Genomic DNA, 15,886 nt, shown 5'->3' on the forward strand with positions numbered 1-15,886 from the left:
AGTGATGATTTGTGTGTTGCATGCTCTTCTATTTATAGGCGTTGGAGTGAGGCCCAGCGAGGTATAGATGGACTTTGTTTCCCTCAGCTACTGACTCCCTCCTTCAAGCCTTCTTTTTCCTTAGATTCTGCTCATTTCTACTTCATTCCTTCGCTAGACTGTTTCCTTCAAGCATCTCCTTGATCTAGCGATTCTGTCACACACCTGGCTTAGAAACCGTGTTAGACCCAAAGCAAAATGTAACGCTTTTCACCATATAACCGATGCATGAAATTAGTCTTATCAAACTGCTCACACTTAAACCATACTTGTCCTCAAGTATAAAGACAAGATAAAAAGAATAAGACGAATTTCAAGCAAGGTTATCCCCTGACCGACTCTTTAGACTCTAGACAGACTCCTAGACCTAGACACAATTTAAAACTTAAACAGTTAAGAAAAACACATATACACATATACACATATGCATGAGCTAGCTTCAACTTTTAGTCAACCGTCCACACAAGATTAAGGTCAATCCAACATACTGCACTCCTCCAAATATGCCCTTTCCCTTCCTCTACCTAGCCAATCTGTCAGCTCGTCAAGATAGCCCTTTTACTTACCCAATTGTTGGATTCACTCGATCACTCATTCCTCACCAGGGATGTTAGGATCGATTCTCCTTTTCATGGGTCAGCCTTTCCCGGGGCTATTATTGTTCCTGCCCTTTAGACAACTTCCCCCTGGACTTCGTCCAGCTTATTCCTCCTTATATATTTTTTATTTTCTCCTCCCTTTTTTCCTTTTCTCTTTTTTTTTTTTCTCTGGACTTTGTCCAGCTTATTCCTCCATTCCTCCTCTCTTCTGGACTTCGTCCAACTTATACCTTCATAACCCAATTCCCTATTTTTTCTCCTTCACAACTCTTCTCCCTAAGCATTCAGTGGCGGCCCTTAAACATGTGTTAGCTCGAAGTTATTTAAGGCTTATAACTCGCTATTATAGTAGGGCTTCACAACTAAGTAAGTAAAGACATCCTCCATCGTTCTCGCTTCACTCAGATTGACTTGGCTTATTAAAGGAAAAAGCTTCTAAGTTGAAATGCCTCCTATTTTCAATTACTTTTACTAAGGGAATCATGCCGTATTATATTCACTGGCTCATGCGACACAACAAAACATAGACCTAAAGACTCTTACCATGCAGACAAATTCATGCATTGACTCCTCTCCCCCTCCCACTTCACTCAAGCTTGTCCCCAAGCCATCGTCGTGAAGTGGGGAAATAGAGAAATCAATGCAACAACAACAACAACAGTTCATATAAAAACAAAAACTTCTCACACTTAGACCAAGCATTGGGCTAAGTGGGAGAAAACACAACAAAACAGAAAATACAAACTTCTCACACTTAGACCACGCAGTGGGCTAAGTGGGAGAAGACATAGACAAATACAAAACACCAATAGTCAACAAAAACAAATACAATTAACTGAAAGTAAGAAAAATAAAAGTTACTTGGTCATGGGGGGGTGATTCACTTCTGGGGCTGGCTCCCTCGAGAGCCAGATTGTGGTGGGATTCTAGGTCGGGTCACTTTCACTTTCTTCTTTGTTGGCTGCTCCAGCTCTTCCTCTTCCTGTTCTGGCTGGTCGGGTACTGGCTTCTTCACTAGAGACTTTGATTTAGGTGGGGCTGGAACTTGTTTGGGAACGGATGGGGAGATCAACTGCTTGAGCGATTGCTGCGGTCGCTTGACGGAGGGACCTGCTCTGGATGGGCTGCTTGACTTCACTACTGGACCCAGGAGTTACCTTCGACCGGGTCAAGGGGAGTGTCTGCTGCAACCACTTCAACATCTTCATTGAAAGCTCCACTGCGCTTCCGTCATTCGCTCATTTTGTTTGGCGCACCTCACCGCCAATCTGCAATGTTGCCCCTCAGGGTCTTCACTTCCTTCCGGTTGTCGTTCAATTCCTTTCTGATCCCACCAAGTTCCTTCATCACTTCCTTCCTCATCAACTGCATCTCCTTCCTCACATCTTGGACTTCCTTACGTAGCTCTTCAACCTCTTCACTTGGCATGGCTTCCTCGGCTTCTTCAGGCTCTGCTTTTACCTTGTCTCCTAATGAGTAGAAGAGGGTCTTGGCGCCATGAGTCTGCAGCAGCCCCTTGTTGAATAATTAATAAATAAAATTAGGGTATTAATGTCAATTCTCTATCATTAAAATCATCTTAAATCTTTAAATTTACGTAACTCTCTCAATTTAAATTATTTTTTCGCAAAAAATATATCAAATTAAAGATAATTTTATAAGGATTCCAACGAGATCTCAATTGCATATGTTCCGACGACGTAAGGATGATGAAATTTGATATTTTTTATTTTAGTTTTCGTAAATGTTGATAAATCAGATTTTTATCAACAAATACATCAAAAAATCTCAATAAAACCATGTAAAAATCTCAATAAATATGTGTTGATATTTTCTTGTACTAGTGTTGATATTCTTATTTCATATTGTTGATATTTGTAGTACACTATGTTGATATAAGAAAAACATTCACAAAAATTATCATATGATAACATAATGACGATATTACCCTTTTGTTGATATTTTGTCTAATATTTATTGAGATTCGTAAGATTTAATCTCATCCACTCATTTTAAAATCTAAGGGTGGAGATTTAGTTTTGATTTTGGATTAAGGTGCTATAAGCATTAGAATATGACCCATAAGCATAATAAAAATGCTTGATATGATTAAAATGTTAGATTCAATTAATTAAAACTTATTTAGTATTATAAAAAAAATTGAGTCAAATTTAATTTATTAATTACTTATTTCATTATATAAAATATTAACAAAATTTTACTATGTAATTAATTATTGAGAATCACGAAATTACAAAAGTAAAAGATCATTTTTACATAATAACCCAATTATTCTCGATAAGGATTCAGTATCATTAATCCCATTAATTGCACCAATTCTATTAATTACGAAGAAATCCTATAATTGATTACTTTTTGCAGTGTTGAAAATTCAAAATAGCTTAAAATAAAAAATGTATATTGTATTAATTGCAAACCATTTTCATTAATTATGAAGCAATCATATACTATAATTGATTATTTTGGGCAGTGTTGAAAATTCAAAATTGCTTACAAATTTAAATGTAGTATAGTAGTATTTATGTTTGAACACCACTCATCAATCCCTTTAATTAAGAATTAGTTATCATCCAATTATTCAATTTATTGAAAATCAATTAACGATTGGGTAGTGGATCTGTTGTAGCATACCATATAACTATTCTAGGGAAGGAATTCTTTGAACAAACATGCACCAAGTTGTGTTTGTCGTTTGATATTATATTATCTTGTAATTATTGTTTGTATTATAAGTTGTGTCTGTCGAGACCAGAATGAAGACCGGCATGGAGCTTGCAGGGATCTTGAAATGCCCCCATAGATGACGATCCATGGTTAGCGTCAGGATCACGGTTAAGCTCATCTGGATGGCTAGAGGCGTGTAGTGTAATAGGCCAGTCGTCCACAGGAAGAACAACTTGATTAGGCCTTTGAGGCTCTCTACCTGCTTATGCTAAGGAGTGGCTAATGCATTGCATTTGTTAGTCCATGAATTGTGGTGTTCTAATTAATCTTTTTATGTTTAGTTATAGCACAACAACAATCACCAGATTCTTCAAAACTTTTGTACTTGTACAATGATGCACAAACAATAAAGTAACATAAATTCAATGCTCCATTGATGCAAAAACTAATTTGAAAACAATTCACTAACCAACCTCAACATTTTTAATCTTTATGGTATTTGTAGACAGATGCACACACAAGAAAGAACACCAAATTCAAAGCTCCTATCCCACTGCACAACCAATACACATTGTCTAGTCTCCCTTTGTTTAAATTGTTGGGCAACCATGCCGTTGCTCTCTGCACTGCATTGATGACGAGAATGCTCGAATAGAAGGCCCCAGCGAGTGTCAAACCAGCGACGGCGGTTGAAGTGTTCTTGAATGGAGCTGGGAACTCTTGGTAACAAAATGTAGCTTGTCCTGCCAAATAGAAACCTTCCGAAACTCCAAGAATAGCCAACTGTGGCGCCAGCCACAGCAACGACAAGGGAACCACTGCATTCACTTGGTCAATGAGGCCATGGGATCTTGCCACGCTCAGTCTCTTCGCCTCCACAAGCGCCGCAACAATGCTGCTGAGTATAATGAAGACATGGCCGATCCCAATGCGCTGCAAGGGCGTGGGAGGCCTAGTGGGAGCTAGCTTTACCCAAAGCGGCAAAATGAGGCGGTCTAGTAACGGTATGGTGACACAGGTTGCGATGAGCGCACACACTTGTATTGTAGCAGCTGGGATTTTGAAATGGGAGGTGATGTGACTGTCCATGGTTTTGGCTTGTACGATCATGAAACTCATCTGCACTGCTAGAGGTATACTCAATATCAAACCACTAAACCATATTGGCACAATCTTGATTAGCCTTTTCAGATCTTCAACTTGTTGCACTGTGCATAATTTCCATGGATTCACTATCTTTGAACTAGACTCTTCTTCACTCTTCACCGCTGCACGGTTCAAGAACCTGCAAATTTAACCAAATTAATGGAACTTCAACTAGTACTATTAATTATAGCATATCAAGTGATAATAAACTTACTTGAAGAATGGGGTGGGAGAGTTGAAACCATCTCCATCATGGTGATAATCATCAGTTTGTGATGAGAGAGGCATCTTCTTTTTCTTGATGGCTGCGACGATGACACAAGCCAAGCTCTTGAAAGGGCTGCCGTTGGGCTTGACAAGGCGATAAAATTTTGTACCACATAGGAAGACCACCAAACCAACCAGATTGGCCATGGAGAAGATGGTGAAAGCCCAGCCCCAGCCCCAGCGCCGGTTCTCTTCCACGTACACCATGAGGGTTGAGCACACGAAGCTGGCAATGTAGAGTGTGAAAATGAACCAGTTGAAGAATATCCCTTGATGTCTTGTGGAGTCTAGTTGATCTGCTCCCATGGATGCAAGAGTGAAGCGTGTGCCTCCGTTTCCTATAGTGAAGAGAGTCAGGCCGAGATACAGAAGACCGGCTTGAAGAGGCGTTGGTTGCTTGCACAAAATGGAGCCCTTTTCACAACTAGGAGGCCTCAAATGGCTCACTGTTGCTGATAGAAGCAATTGCACTACTCCCTGCACAATATTAATAAAAATCTTCATCTCTTCCTTATTAGAAAAGAGAAACATTGAAGCATACCAGCAAAGAGATGAAGGAGGAGAAGCAGATGACAGAAAAGCAGCCAGCATATGAATCAGCAATGATTGCAGTGAAGATAGGGATGAAACTCATGCTGCCATTCACATAGTTGGTGATTTTGGCAGCATATGTATCTTCAAAATGGAACTCATCTCTCAGGAATGTAAAAAGGTTGGCGATTAATCCCGTTGAAAATGTCAAACAGCCCAGTGTTGCTGTTTTTACCACAACAAAATCAAACATTAATTCAATACTTGTAAAAATGGTTTCAGAATTAAAAGAGACATGAAAAAGAACCTATGATGAAAGGGAAGGTGATCCATCCGCCACGACCGCGGTGCAGAAGTGCTTCACTATTCATCATCACTCAATTCCCACTCAATAAGTTGTTTATTTTTATTTTCTCCTTTGTTCAATGGAGAAGCTTGAAGAGATATGTGTAGACAGTGTAGTGTGTGGTTTTATTATTCATTCATGTCATTCTTTAAATGTAAGGAATCTAAAGATAAGCATGCATTGTCAAATAATATCTCATTAAACTCACATAATTATACATCTTTGCCTTCTTTGTATTGAAATTTATAGTCTGTTTATCACTGTTTCTGCCTGGCGCCTAAATTTTGTGTTTAAATGAGAAAAGAGGAAAGAGTAATTAACATTATTCTAAATACGGAAAGTTGACATAGTGAATGGAATAATTTCAAAAAGTCACACACCGGCATACTATAGCAGGAGTGCAGGACGCTTGATTCTATCCAAATGAATTCTTTGCTTTAATTTCACATAAATTGATATTCCTTCCTTAGCGAATAAGAGTCTCGTTTTTCTATTTTGATCTATCTACGAATAGGAGTTTCAGTTTAAAATTACATTACTATAAATAGTAAAAGAGAGCTCACATTTTACTAACTCATTTTACTCATTCACATATTGTTTAAAACTAATATATACATATAATATCTACATTCCACTAATTTTTTTATCAATTTTTTTAAATATTTTTTGAAACTTGTGTCGAAAAGAATGAGACTTCTGACTCATTCTACTCACCAATTTTTTTAATATTGTTTTAATGTATACATGTCGAAACGAAAGGAGTAAATATTAGAGGTAGACCCGATTGTTATTTCGGTAAATTCATAATTTGTTTTAATTTTGCATTTTAAAATAAGTGAAGTAATAATGGTCAAACATGATTTTTTATGTAAAGAGAAATTCAATGTTGATGAATTTGTTCTCTTCCACTGCTCACGTTTACAGTCCAGTAATTTTAGCAGTGAGCGATGAGTGGCTCACTGCTCACAAAATGTATTTATTAATTAATTTGCATAGATGTTCATGAATTTATTAAGAAACAATGATTTTTTTTATATGAAGAGATTATCATTAAGCTTGATAATAATATAGAACAAGCAGTCTCTAATTTCGGTCAGACCACGTTGCTGACTTTTACCTCACTTTCTTCTAACCTCGTCACTAGTGGTTCAAATGTTCTAATTAAAAATTATTTTCGTTACATGATAAATGACTAACTATTTTATCAATGAATCTGTATGATGACAAATCCGTCCTAATTAAATAGTATGAGATGCGAGTAACTTTTTTTTACTAGATCTTAATTTTTTATTGAACTTTTATTTGATTGGGTATTACCGTCCAGCCAAATTAATAATCTAAAATAGACAACTACTATAATTTGTACTGCTATAAAACACCTAAAATAAGATAAACCTCTGAACATCCATTCTTCCAAAAGACCATTTTCAATTTTCGAGGGAGACTTATTTTATTCTAATTTGTTGTGTGACAAGTAAGACAACATGATTATTGTGCATTTGAAAAAAAACTTTATAATACTACTTTCCTTAATCGTCACTGGATGATTCCTCAACACTCTTGCACTTATACAATGATGAACAAACAATAAAGTAACATAAATTCAGCCCTCCTAAAACACAACACAACCAATACAAATTATCTAACCTCCCATCATTAATATTATCAGGCAGCCATGTTGTCACACTTCTCACAAGATCAATTATGGCATTGCTGCAATAGAAAGCAATCCCAATAAACAATGCAACAGCTGCAGTTGATGTAGTTTTCAGTGTCTCTGGAAATTCTTGATAGTAAAGTGCAATTTGCCCTGGAAAATGGAATGCCTCTCCTAAACCAGCAATGGCCAGCTGTGGCACTAGCCACATTGCTGACATGCCAACAATCCCATCCTTTCCCACCACTGATCTCAGCCTCTTCCTCTCCACTGCTGCCGAGGCTGCCATGCTGGCGATGGTGAGGATGTGTCCGATGCCAACGCGTTGGAGAAGCGTGAGAGGCCTTGTTGTGACTCTCTCCCACAGGGGGAGCGCCACGCGGTCTATGATGAAGATGAAGAGTGAGGTCGAGACTAGAATGAAGACCGGCATGGAGCCTGCAGGGACCTTGAAACGCCCCCCTAGATGGCGATCCATGGTTAGCGCCTGGATCACGGTTAGGCTCAGCTGGATGGCTAGAGGAGTGCAGAGTAATAGACCGGTCGACCACAGGGGTAACAGCTTGATTAGGCTTTTGAGGCTCTCTACTTGCTTCACTGTGATCACGCGGTCTCCTTCCCTTTGCAGCGCTGCACGGTTCAAGAACCTGTCCAAATTTGAGGGTGATATTTTAGTAAACTAAGATCAGACATCATATGTGAAAAAGATATTGATGATCACCTGAAAAATTGTGAAGGCTGGTTAGGTGCTGTTTTTGTGGAGTCTTGGTAGTAATCTTCATTCTTCTCTGAAAGGGTCATTTTCCTTTTGCTTACAGCTGCAACAGCTACGCGTGCTAGGCTCGTGAACGGGCTTCCCTGAGGCTTCAGGAGGCGGTAGGAGCGTGTCCCAGATAAGAGAAGTGCTAAACCAAGCACATTAGCCACTGCAGAGATGGTGAAACCCCATGTCCAGCTGAAATTGTCTTGTACATACACTATGGCAGTTGAGCTAACAACTGTGGCTGTGTACATTGTGAAGATGTACCAGTTAAAGAAAATCCCTTGATGCTTTGGGCTGTCGAACTGATCTGCTCCCATCGTTGCAATAGTGAAACGCGTGCCTGCAGTCCCTAGGGATGCTAGAGCCAGCCCAAGATACAGGACTGTGAATTGAAGGTGTGATGGATACCTGCATAGATTCGATCCATCTTCGCATGCTGGAGGCCTCAGGTGATCAACGGCCGCTGTTAGAACAAGAATAACTGCACCCTGTACAAGCAAAATGGTTAGTTTATCTTATGAAATCCACTTGAAGAAAACAGATAAACTCATCTGAGTGACAACATGAAAGGGCTGAAGAAGAGATTACGAGCAGAGAGATGACCAACGAAAACCAGATGACAGAGAAGCAGCCCACAAAGGAGTCTGCTATGACTGCACCAACAATAGGGAAGAGGGTGATGCTTCCATTCACAAAGTTATAAATCTTAGCAGCACTTATGCTCTTGATGTTGAATTCTTGGATCAAATATACGATCAGGTTTGCCACCACGCCTCCGGATGCAAGAGTTAAGCAACCCATTGTCCCTAAAAGTATCCACGTTAGGCATACTAATCAGTTCGCCTAAGCAGCAACAATTTTATTCTAAAATTTATGAATTGGTCTGATAAGAGAAGATGAAATAACCTATGATGAAGGGGAAGGTGATCCAGCCTCCACGTCTTCCTTTAGGCGATACACGAGCTGCTTCATCCATGGAAGCTACTGAATTGTCTGCCATTTTTTGTCAAACTGCTTATGCTAAGGAGTAACTGATGTATTGTATTTGTTAGTCCATGAATTGGTGGTGTTCTACTCTTTTTATATTTAGTTATAGCACAACAACCATTTTTTTTCTTTCTGCTATTTTGGAAGGATTGCATTGCCAACAAGCAAAGTCAGCATTATCGTGCCTAAAAAACTCAACTTGTTTGGACAATCATTTCAATGATATGGCATGTTGAATGATTGACCCCATTTTCTTGAAAAAAATGTCCCATACATATATTGAAAAATATCTCTACTTGCATAATGATTCTCTTTAAAATGTAACTTAACAAATATATTAGTGATATCACTCTCTTTTTAAATACTTAAATTATGGTAAGCATTCAACAGTCAACACATCGCCAGTTTTGCTATTAATGTAACTATCATGACAATGATATTTCTAATGTATCATAGTGAATTAAGCACCAATAAGATGAATGGTGGGCGCGTTTCACCAAAATATCATCTAAAGACTTGTAGAAAAGATAAGAGAGAGATAAATCCACTATGTAAAGATCAGAACAGATTCATATAGTTAATATATGAAAGAGCATTGATTAATGTTAACAACTCTCACAAATAGTAGTTACATGTCTCGATTACATGCAGACTGTACATAAAAATAATATTAATGTATTAAAGAAAAATGAAAAAAAAAAAAAAAAACTCAACTCAAGCTCTCAATACAGAATACAGTCTACAGAAAACATAAGAGATAAGTGATGTAACTTGGCACATTCATGGTTGGCCTTGCCCAACGAAAAAGTGGAACGGGCGGAGTTGAAGTCGAAGCAGAGTTATTTAATGTCTTCCTGTGCTATCTGAGTCCAAATAATTCAAAATCATCACTCGCGAGGGTAGCGTCATCAGGCATAGGTAGGATTCAGTTCCAAAGCCTCCTTGTAGATCATGTCCTTCATCTGCTCCTCTGTCAGCATTTGGTGCTCCAAATCGAAGGCAAATGGTGTGGAGCAAACCGGTTCATCGGCTATATCATGTAGCTTTGCAAGGTATGGATGTTCCAAGGCTTCTTCCACTGATATAAGATATGATCACATTTTAGTTCTTCATAAACTGAAACAAGGTCTAATGTGGGAATTGAACCACATAGGTCTAATGTGGGATTCGAACAATATAGAGGAAATTATTACCTGTGATTCTATTTGTTGGATTTATTGTCAGCATCTTGTTAACAAGATCAATAGCCAGAGGATTGACATGTGGGAAAACCTTAGCTAAGTCCTGACGGGAGTGGCGTGGAAGCTGTCGGATGTACCTTCTTGCATCCTCGTTTCTTGTGAAATTAAGGTCAGAATCAGTAGGTGTGCCTAGAAGCTGCAAAACAGATCATCAAAACAGAGATGGTTAGTGCTAATGAAGCATTAAGAGTAATGGCAAGCAATGAAATCTATGCAGCAATCCCACAAAAAGGCAATCTTTGAAACAGATAAATTTAGTTCTAGACAAATGAAACAATTTAGCGTAATAAAACTAGGAAACTAAGCTAGTCCTTTTTAGGCATGGATCAAAATTTGAAATATTAGCTTCAAAACAGAGAAATTTAGTCCTGAGAGGCAAATCAAGCAATTCAAGATTAAGAATTTAGAAAACAAAGCCAAGTTTTGATCAAGAATGAAATTTCATTCACTTTTTGAATGATATGATGCAATATGGATTTTGTGTAGCAACCGCACAAAAATAAGTAGCTCGAAAAATAACAGGCAACTCAAATAATCTAGGAAACAAACAAAAAAATGTAGCCCTTTTGTAGCATACATGAAGCTATAATTGGAAAATCCTGATTCTTTTAAGATTGGTAATGTATGTACCTCAATCAACAAGTGCATTTGATGCACATGATCTTTCCCAGCAAACAACGGCTTCTTGTTGACAAGCTCCATGAAGATGCAACCAACTGACCAAACATCAATGGCAGCAGTGTACTCAGAGGAATTGAGCAGCAGCTCGGGCGCCCTGTACCATCTCGTCACAACATACTCTGTCATGAAGTCGTTCTCAGTGCTAGTCCGCGCCAGCCCAAAGTCGCATATCTTGAGGTCACAGTTAGCATTGAGCAACAGATTGCTAGGCTTCAAATCTCTATGTATCACACCAGCTGAATGTATGTATTTCAGGCCTCTCAGAAGCTGATACAAGAAGTACTGCAAAATGCAACCATTACCAAGCAAGAGTATTAGCATCAGGCAAAAATTGAATCAATCGGAGATGAGCAAAATTGTTACCTGACAGTGCTCCTCCGATAGCCCCTGATTCGATCGGATTATTTGGTGAAGATCGGTATCCATGACCTCCATTGCTATATAAACATCGCTGAATTCCCTCCTTATTGGAGGAGGAATCACATCAGTTATAGCAATAACCTGTCGACATCATACACATCCCTCAATCAATTTAGAAATTCACAAATTTATAGTCAATAATAAACTCTGCTTTCAGGCAAAAAACACAGAAATTAATGGAATTAAAAGGGGATCGAATCATCGAAATACGAACATTTTCGTGATCCAAGTGACGAAGAAGCTTGATCTCTCTGAGAGTCCTCTTGGCATCCATATAGTTGTCGAAGGCATTCGCGATCTTCTTCACCGCCACCATCTCGTTCGTCTCCGAGTTCCTCACCGAGCTAATTAATTCACAAAACTGATTAATTGACTGATGATAACCTAAAGTACGTCGTATTTGTGTGAGGGGAAATTGTTACCAGACTATGCCGTAAGCTCCGCGGCCAATCGGCATGATCGGGGGGCGATACTTGGCGGTGACCTCGAAAGTGTTGCCGAAGATGTCGTACTGGATAAACTGGCCGCCGTGCGTCGCCACCGCCGGAAAATCGGGGTACTGGCCGGCGGCGCCTCCCATGTCAGCCATATGCGATTACTGCGGTGGTTGTGAGATGGAATACTACGAGAATCGTGGAAGATGAAGACACGTATGAATATTGGAGATGGATTGCATGTATATATATAATTGATATTTCCAGGAAGAAGAAGTTGAAGGTAAACAGCGAGTAAGCCGCCAGTGATCGGACGCCTGTTATTTAGTCTTGCTTTCAGATCTAACGCCCCAGATTTGCTGTGATGTTTCGTCAACGATTTGGGTCCATTATTGAACTGTATTGCTTTTTGGTTTTTATTTTATAAATAATATTCCTTATAATTTTTGGTTGGAATTTAATACTACTATGTGAAAGTGAATTAAAACTGAGTTTCCACGTTTTTCAGAGGTTGGAACATGGAAATATCTTAGAAAATTCATGGAGTGGGAGCAAATCTAGTGCTTTTTCATTGTTGAGTCGTGGGATTTTAACTGGTGCTTGCACACGTGTTTATTTTCATCGTGTATCAGTTTCTTATATTACTACTCCTCCTACATTAACTTGTAAGAATCATTCCATTTGTTTGGCATAAATTTTAATTTCCTTGTGATGGTTGTAGAGAGAACGAACTAAAAGATTAATTACAAAACATAAAAATGAAAAAAAAACTAGGTGGTTACAAAATATTATTTATAGTAATTTAGTATATTCAATTTTTTATTTGATACAAATGATTTTGTTATATTTCATTACTATTGACTATTGTCATGCAATAATGGAACACTTCATTAATAATGATCAGCAAGTCAAAAAAATAAAATTTAGCTCGAAAGAACTAAATTAAGACACAAATCTAGTGTGTGTTGTGTATACTACAGCTAACGGCTAACTACTCTAAAAAATAAGTATGAATTTGTTGTGGAACATATGTGAATTAGTTAGGATATCGTGTATAAATTCCAAAAATCGAAAATTGAAACATTTGGATTATAACTCATGATAATGAAATCATTCAACAAAATGGTGAATTGACTGTATATCTCTTGATTGACTTTATAGTTTATGCTGTGCTTGAGGCCATTCAATTTAAATATATACTCCTATAAAGCAAATTAAAAAATTTAGTGTATGAACTATTAAATACTCCATGTATACTCCTATAGTACCATTCCGAGTTGAATTTCCTATATCAAGATTCTGTGGCATAGAAAGTATTTCGCATGAAGACTTTGAATAAATCTTGCTAAATGATGGTTGATTAAAATAGGGTTGTCATTGATCTTCTAATTTTTAAAACTGAAGTAACATTTTTATATTGGTTTCAATTGTTCCACAATAATTACAATTAAAACTATTAATTGTTCCACAATAGTTAAACATGTACTATAAAAAATGATGTGGTTTTGTTGCTATACTAATATGTACAAGGAGTAGTATATAATATTAGTGGTGGTGGTTGCGTTTTCAACACAGCTGTGAGCCTGTGAGCAGTTAAGCTGGGTGGGTCAATATGTGATTTATTTATGCAACTTAGCACGTCAAGGTTGACTTCATGGAACGACTATATCCTGTAGATATAGTTTGATGTACAAATGCAGCCATCATTAAACATTAAAATATAGTAGTAATAATCTTTTAATACCCTACCGGATTGTATCCCGTGAGTTTATTTAATTTATTTGATCAGTTGAATAGTTGATCATATACTGTAATTTAAAACTATATAAATAGTCCCCACAAATAAGCATCAACCTAATCATAGATTATTTGACGTCTATGATCCAAATATCTCCTCCAAAATCCAAATCATAAAATGGAGTGGTGATTTAAACTGGATCGATTCGTAACACCAACTATCACATTTCTGCAATATTCACGAACTCGAATCCAAATTAGTAGTAAAATTTAAGATTAAGTGTTTTTATTTTTTAATTTGAACTTGTCTTTGGGTCTTTTATTATCTTCATGGTTATGGATGTTACATAGTCAAGCCCCCCTCTTGCTTATTTCAATGGTCAATAAGAAACAGAGTATCTATGAGGAATGATCATTTGTCAACCATTGAAATAATAATGTCAAAATTGTTATAATAATAATTGAACTTAAACTCTGATAATCCCATGACTCAGTCTAAGTTATGCTTAGATGCTGTCAAAGACTAGGATCGGATTATGTTTCATGCAGTTCGATTCTTGTATTACTTATTTTGGTTACCATTTAGAATGATTTTTCCTCTATGTACATTATTTACCATTTTTTCTTATTATTAGGGCCGGTTTGTTAGGGTCCATAGGATTGAAGATAAGTACAGTACTTAGGGACCCACGTAATGTTTGTAACTCTCGGCTATTACACGCTAATCATGATGACAAAATTGACTATGCTTTGACTCTAGCATGATCCGATTGCAATTGACTCTGCCTATAAATAGGGTAGTCATTCAATACATTTCAATGTATACTAACTTTGCCTACAAACAAGTTGATTCATCTTTGGAGATGACACGTCTAATTCGAGAGCACTATTATGACGTATCTCGTCTTTGGGGTTAAAGGGCTCATCGACTTGGTTTTGCATTACAGTTCCAAAGTTTTTGTTTATGTAATTCAAATGGTATACTTAAACAACATTGCTTTGAATTGAATTTTAATATAATACTAGTACTCCCTACGTCCCACAAAACTATGGAAATATGATATGACAGAAAATTAAGACAAAATTGGTAAAATAAGAACGGGGAAGAATGATAGTTAAAGTAGTGTTAGTGGATAGTAAAATGTATATTATTATTAGTATTTTGATGATGAATAAGTTGTAAATAACTTGATATATACGGATAATAAGAGTGACGAAAATGAAAAGTACACATGAGACGAAGCGTAAATTATTTCGTACGACAAATCAAATTTGTAAAATTCACAAACTAATCTGTATATTCGGAGGCTGATTGCTGGCGGATGGGCCTCACTGCAAATGGGTTGGCCTGTAAAGTGGTTTGGTGAAAGCGTGGTTCTAACCCTTATACATAAAATATAAATGACTCAGTGGGCTATTAGCCTATTAGCATATCGAAGCCCAAATTCCTATTTTCAATTCTTTTGCACATGAAATTCATTTCTTGCTTATCAATCACATTTTACTTTTTGTTTATGTAATATTAATTGGACATTAAATAATATATTTCTGTACCGAGTTCATCGATTTTTGATGAAATATTCACACTATTGGGAATGTCTTAATAACACAAGATGTATAAATTTTATCACTATATGCTAAATCATGTAAATTATAATTTGCGAATCGTATAGCAAGGAAAAAAATTGTAAATAATGTAGGTAAACCAGGTTTCCAAAGTCACATATTTCACTTCAGCTTTTAAAGACACCAGAGTTGAGTCAAGAGAATATATATATACCACCCACAGTTTTCGATTTTTCACTTTAAATAATCATTTAGTAGCTGCCAAAAATAGTCTAAATAAAGCTTTTCGTTTTTTTATTTGTTTGTTAGCCATTTCCAACAACTTGCATGATTAAGTATTTAATCTTCTGAAAATCCAATACAAGTAGCAATGCGCCTCGTTTATTTTATTTTAAAATTTAATAACTGTATGCAGATATAAATATAGTCGTTGAGAAAATGAACTGAATTACGCAATCAGAGAAATGATGATGCGTTAAAGTAATCGATATGGTACATTTGCTATAATATGAAGGTCCACAACAACTATTGATTAGATATTATTAAAATTATTATATTTTGAGAGAAATATATTTTTAAGTTTATGAATATTGCGCTAATATCATTTATGGTTCATATCTGTATTAAATATCATCTCGTCTTTGGCCATTCATGTAATGTTGACTTTTTTAACTTTTCATATTTTTGGACCTAAAAGGCATTTTTACACTTTTACGTTAAAGAAAACTGTATTTAATTTATAAACTTTGCATAATTATCAAGTATCATTACACAACTTTAAACTTCA

At 36.8% G+C, this 15,886-nt stretch overlaps 3 protein-coding genes across 3 annotated transcripts; all 3 read right to left on the reverse strand.

The window, feature by feature from the left end:
• Nucleotides 1-3,755: 3,755 nt before the first annotated feature.
• Nucleotides 3,756-5,390, reverse strand: LOC125186468 (protein NRT1/ PTR FAMILY 2.6-like). The gene is made up of 3 exons (XM_048082833.1): nucleotides 5,278-5,390; nucleotides 4,684-5,213; nucleotides 3,756-4,608 (listed from the first exon to the last, which is right to left on the reverse strand). The coding sequence occupies exons 1-3, from the start codon at nucleotides 5,368-5,370 to the stop codon at nucleotides 3,807-3,809; spliced, it is 1,425 nt and encodes a 474-aa protein (XP_047938790.1). The 5' UTR covers nucleotides 5,371-5,390; the 3' UTR covers nucleotides 3,756-3,806.
• Nucleotides 5,391-7,101: 1,711 nt separating this feature from the next.
• On the reverse strand, nucleotides 7,102-9,100 carry LOC125187697 (protein NRT1/ PTR FAMILY 2.7-like). Its single transcript, XM_048084326.1, has 4 exons — nucleotides 8,940-9,100; nucleotides 8,622-8,839; nucleotides 7,992-8,521; nucleotides 7,102-7,917 (listed from the first exon to the last, which is right to left on the reverse strand). The coding sequence occupies exons 1-4, from the start codon at nucleotides 9,031-9,033 to the stop codon at nucleotides 7,143-7,145; spliced, it is 1,617 nt and encodes a 538-aa protein (XP_047940283.1). The 5' UTR covers nucleotides 9,034-9,100; the 3' UTR covers nucleotides 7,102-7,142.
• Nucleotides 9,101-9,572: 472 nt separating this feature from the next.
• LOC125190155 (mitogen-activated protein kinase 3-like) lies at nucleotides 9,573-12,022 on the reverse strand. The gene is made up of 6 exons (XM_048087365.1): nucleotides 11,785-12,022; nucleotides 11,577-11,706; nucleotides 11,306-11,443; nucleotides 10,892-11,224; nucleotides 10,214-10,397; nucleotides 9,573-10,098 (listed from the first exon to the last, which is right to left on the reverse strand). Exons 1-6 carry the CDS (start codon nucleotides 11,949-11,951, stop codon nucleotides 9,929-9,931), a joined length of 1,122 nt encoding a protein of 373 aa, XP_047943322.1. The 5' UTR covers nucleotides 11,952-12,022; the 3' UTR covers nucleotides 9,573-9,928.
• Between the last annotated feature and the right edge of the window lie 3,864 nt (nucleotides 12,023-15,886).

The sequence above is a fragment of the Salvia hispanica genome, chromosome 5 (assembly GCF_023119035.1).
Source record: "Salvia hispanica cultivar TCC Black 2014 chromosome 5, UniMelb_Shisp_WGS_1.0, whole genome shotgun sequence".
Lineage (NCBI taxonomy): Eukaryota > Viridiplantae > Streptophyta > Magnoliopsida > Lamiales > Lamiaceae > Salvia > Salvia hispanica.

Excerpts from the sequence above, each read along its gene's own strand:
- LOC125190155 (XM_048087365.1), bottom strand. The coding sequence starts at position 11,951 with ATGGCTGACATGGGAGGCGCCGCCGGCCAGTACCCCGATTTTCCGGCG. Across the intron at positions 11,444-11,576 it reads GTCACTTGGATCACGAAAAT|GTTATTGCTATAACTGATGT; the intron begins GTTCGTATTTCG and ends TGATGTCGACAG. Across the intron at positions 10,398-10,891 it reads AAATGCACTTGTTGATTGAG|CTTCTAGGCACACCTACTGA; the intron begins GTACATACATTA and ends TCTGTTTTGCAG.
- LOC125186468 (XM_048082833.1), bottom strand. The coding sequence starts at position 5,370 with ATGAGTTTCATCCCTATCTTCACTGCAATCATTGCTGATTCATATGCT. Across the intron at positions 5,214-5,277 it reads CCTCCTTCATCTCTTTGCTG|GGAGTAGTGCAATTGCTTCT; the intron begins GTATGCTTCAAT and ends AATATTGTGCAG. Across the intron at positions 4,609-4,683 it reads TCTCCCACCCCATTCTTCAA|GTTCTTGAACCGTGCAGCGG; the intron begins GTAAGTTTATTA and ends TTAAATTTGCAG.
- LOC125187697 (XM_048084326.1), bottom strand. The coding sequence starts at position 9,033 with ATGGCAGACAATTCAGTAGCTTCCATGGATGAAGCAGCTCGTGTATCG. Across the intron at positions 8,840-8,939 it reads CACCTTCCCCTTCATCATAG|GGACAATGGGTTGCTTAACT; the intron begins GTTATTTCATCT and ends GGATACTTTTAG. Across the intron at positions 8,522-8,621 it reads CGTTGGTCATCTCTCTGCTC|GGTGCAGTTATTCTTGTTCT; the intron begins GTAATCTCTTCT and ends TTGCTTGTACAG.